General features: G+C 53.1%; 1 protein-coding gene across 1 annotated transcript in view; it reads right to left on the bottom strand.

The window, feature by feature from the left end:
* myt1lb (myelin transcription factor 1-like, b) overlaps positions 1-2,500 on the bottom strand; it is a 36,528-nt gene that overhangs the window by 11,554 nt on the left and 22,474 nt on the right. The window contains 1 exon segment of the mRNA XM_060051981.1: positions 738-859. Coding sequence (XP_059907964.1) covers positions 738-859 — 122 coding nt within the window.

Below are 2,500 nucleotides of genomic sequence, written 5' to 3'. Positions count from 1 at the left end.
GGTGTGGTTGTGAGGGTCTGGTTGTGTGGGTGTGGTTGTGGTTGTGTGAGTGTGGGTGTGGTTGTGAGGGTGTGGTTATGTGGATGTGGTTGTGAGGGTGTGGTTGTGAGGGTGTGGTCATGTGGGTGTGGTCGTGTGGGTGTGGTCGTGTGGGTGTGGTCGTGTGGGTGTGGGTATGGTTGTGTGGGTGTGGTTGTGTGAGTGTGGTCGTGTGGGTGTGGTCGTGTGGGTGTGGTCGTGTGGGTGTGGTCGTGTGGGTGTGGGTGTGGGTGTGGGTGTGGTTGTGTGGGTGTGGTTGTGAGGGTGTGGTCGTGTGGGTGTGGTCGTGTGGGTGTGGGTGTGGTTGTGTGGGTGTGGTTGTGAGGGTCTGGTTGTGTGGGTGTGGTTGTGTGGGTGTGGTTGTGTGAGTGTGGGTGTGGTTGTGAGGGTGTGGTTATGTGGATGTGGTTGTGAGGGTGTGGTCGTGTGGGTGTGGTCATGTGGGTGTGGTCATGTGGGTGTGGTCGTGTGGGTGTGGTCGTGTGGGTGTGGGTGTGGGTGTGGTCGTGTGGGTGTGGTCGTGTGGGTGTGGTCGTGTGGGTGTGGTCGTGTGGGTGTGGTCGTGTGGGTGTGGTCGTGTGGGTGTGGTCGTGTGGGTGTGGTCGTGTGGGTGTGGTCGTGTGGGTGTGGTCGTGTGGGTGTGGGTGTGGTCGTGTGGGTGTGGTCATTGTCGATGTGATGCTGTTTGAACGACTTACGTGATCAGGTCCTTCTTGCTCTCCTTGCACTGGCCGTACTTGGGCTTGGGGCTGGGCATGCTGACGTCTGTGGAGTACGACCGCTCATCCAGCAGGTCGTGGAAGGGGTCCAGGTCGTCCGTCTGTCAGGGAGGGCGGGATGGGGCGTTGAGGGGAAGAGGGAAGGTGTGGAAGGAAGAGAAGGCTTGGTTTTTTTTATGCCACCTTGTCCTCACCGCAGGTGCATGGTCCATGTGATTAAAGAAACAAACTCACACACACACTCACGCACGCACGCACACACACGAATATAGTAGTACAGCATACTCTTCGTTATGACTGTTTGAGTGAGTATTTCATAGTATTAGCTTTTTCATTCCTTCCCTCATTTTCGAAGGAAGCCTTTCCAACCCATTACACCCACACACCCACACACACATATGCACGCACGCACTCACACACACAGATTGTGTTTTGTTAATTTGAATTTGATTTTTGGAACGGTAATTGTCTGGGCGAATTTGCTGAAACTCTGTTGTCGGTCTGAGAGAATTAGAGAGAATAGAATAATTGGAAATAATGGCTTAGCCAAGTGTTCAGTCTGCGTGTGAGCACGCGGCATGTGTGTGTACTCCACTGAGTGTGTGGCCTCGTCATCTCTTCACACCGCTATTGTTGAGGGATGCTTCTCTTACATGTGTGTCAGGTATCATTCTTCTTCCTCCAATCGTGACCTTAAACACAACGCTAAGCCCTAGACTGCAGGAATCTGGGTGGTGGTGGTTGTTATGCAAGATAACGCCACTAGATGGCACTGTGGTGTAGCCCGGCACCGGTACTACTGCGGGGCTGTCCTTTTGTCTGCAGTGTGAGCAGGCAGGGCACGTCGGGGAGGCTGTTGATGCAAAATTCCCTTTTTTCCTCCCTCTCTCTCCCTCTCTCTTTCTATTCGCCGTGGTATGTACAGTAATGTCCATGAAGAGACAGGTCCAGATACAGCCAAATTGCCCAGCATTCCAGTTGTCCTGGAGTGCAGTCGCTGGGCCCAGTCAGCCAGCAAAGGTGTGCTCGTTTTTTTGGCAGCCAAAGCGAGGTGTCAGAGACAGACAGACAGACAGACATGGGGAGGCGGACGAAAGAAAGGAAGGGAGATGGAGAGAGTGAGAGGAGGGGAAGGGAAGGGAGGGAGGGGGGGGGTGATGCTTGCATACATATGGATATCCAGAGTGTAAAGTAGGCTAGGGATGCGATGCACTTTATATAGCCTCATGCATACATGCAAACCCACAGAGCTGTGCACGCACACACAAGCTTACACAAAGAAGCATGGGCGCCTCCACACACACACACACACACACACACACACACACACACACACACACACACAGACTGCCACCACACTCACTGAGCCTAATATGTGCACGGTCTCCTTCCCTCTACACAAACAGATGCATGTGTGCAGGCATGCGCACTTCGCAGCAGCCCCAGCAGCCATGCATTGATTTCCAGCAGCTCTTTGATGAGAGGAGCTATTCCCATTGCCTCCCAAGGTGGTACTTTGCATAATTCATTTTTTTTTTTGGGGGGGGGGGGGGGGGGGGAGCGAAATGTAAAAAAAGAATGCCAGCATGCGGGGAGCGTGATACCTCCGTACTGGCAGCTCTGACATCAATTAACATACAGATTCATTAGTCGCCCGCTCTGAAAAACAGGGCTCATATGACTTTCTAATGATTCCAGAGATAGTCTAGGAGTCAGACGCCAGTCGTAAGAGACCTGAAACA

Source organism: Gadus macrocephalus, chromosome 5 (genome assembly GCF_031168955.1).
Source record: "Gadus macrocephalus chromosome 5, ASM3116895v1".
Classification (NCBI taxonomy): domain Eukaryota; kingdom Metazoa; phylum Chordata; class Actinopteri; order Gadiformes; family Gadidae; genus Gadus; species Gadus macrocephalus.
Note: the sequence above shows the minus strand (reverse complement) of the source record. Positions and strands in the feature narration are given on the sequence as shown.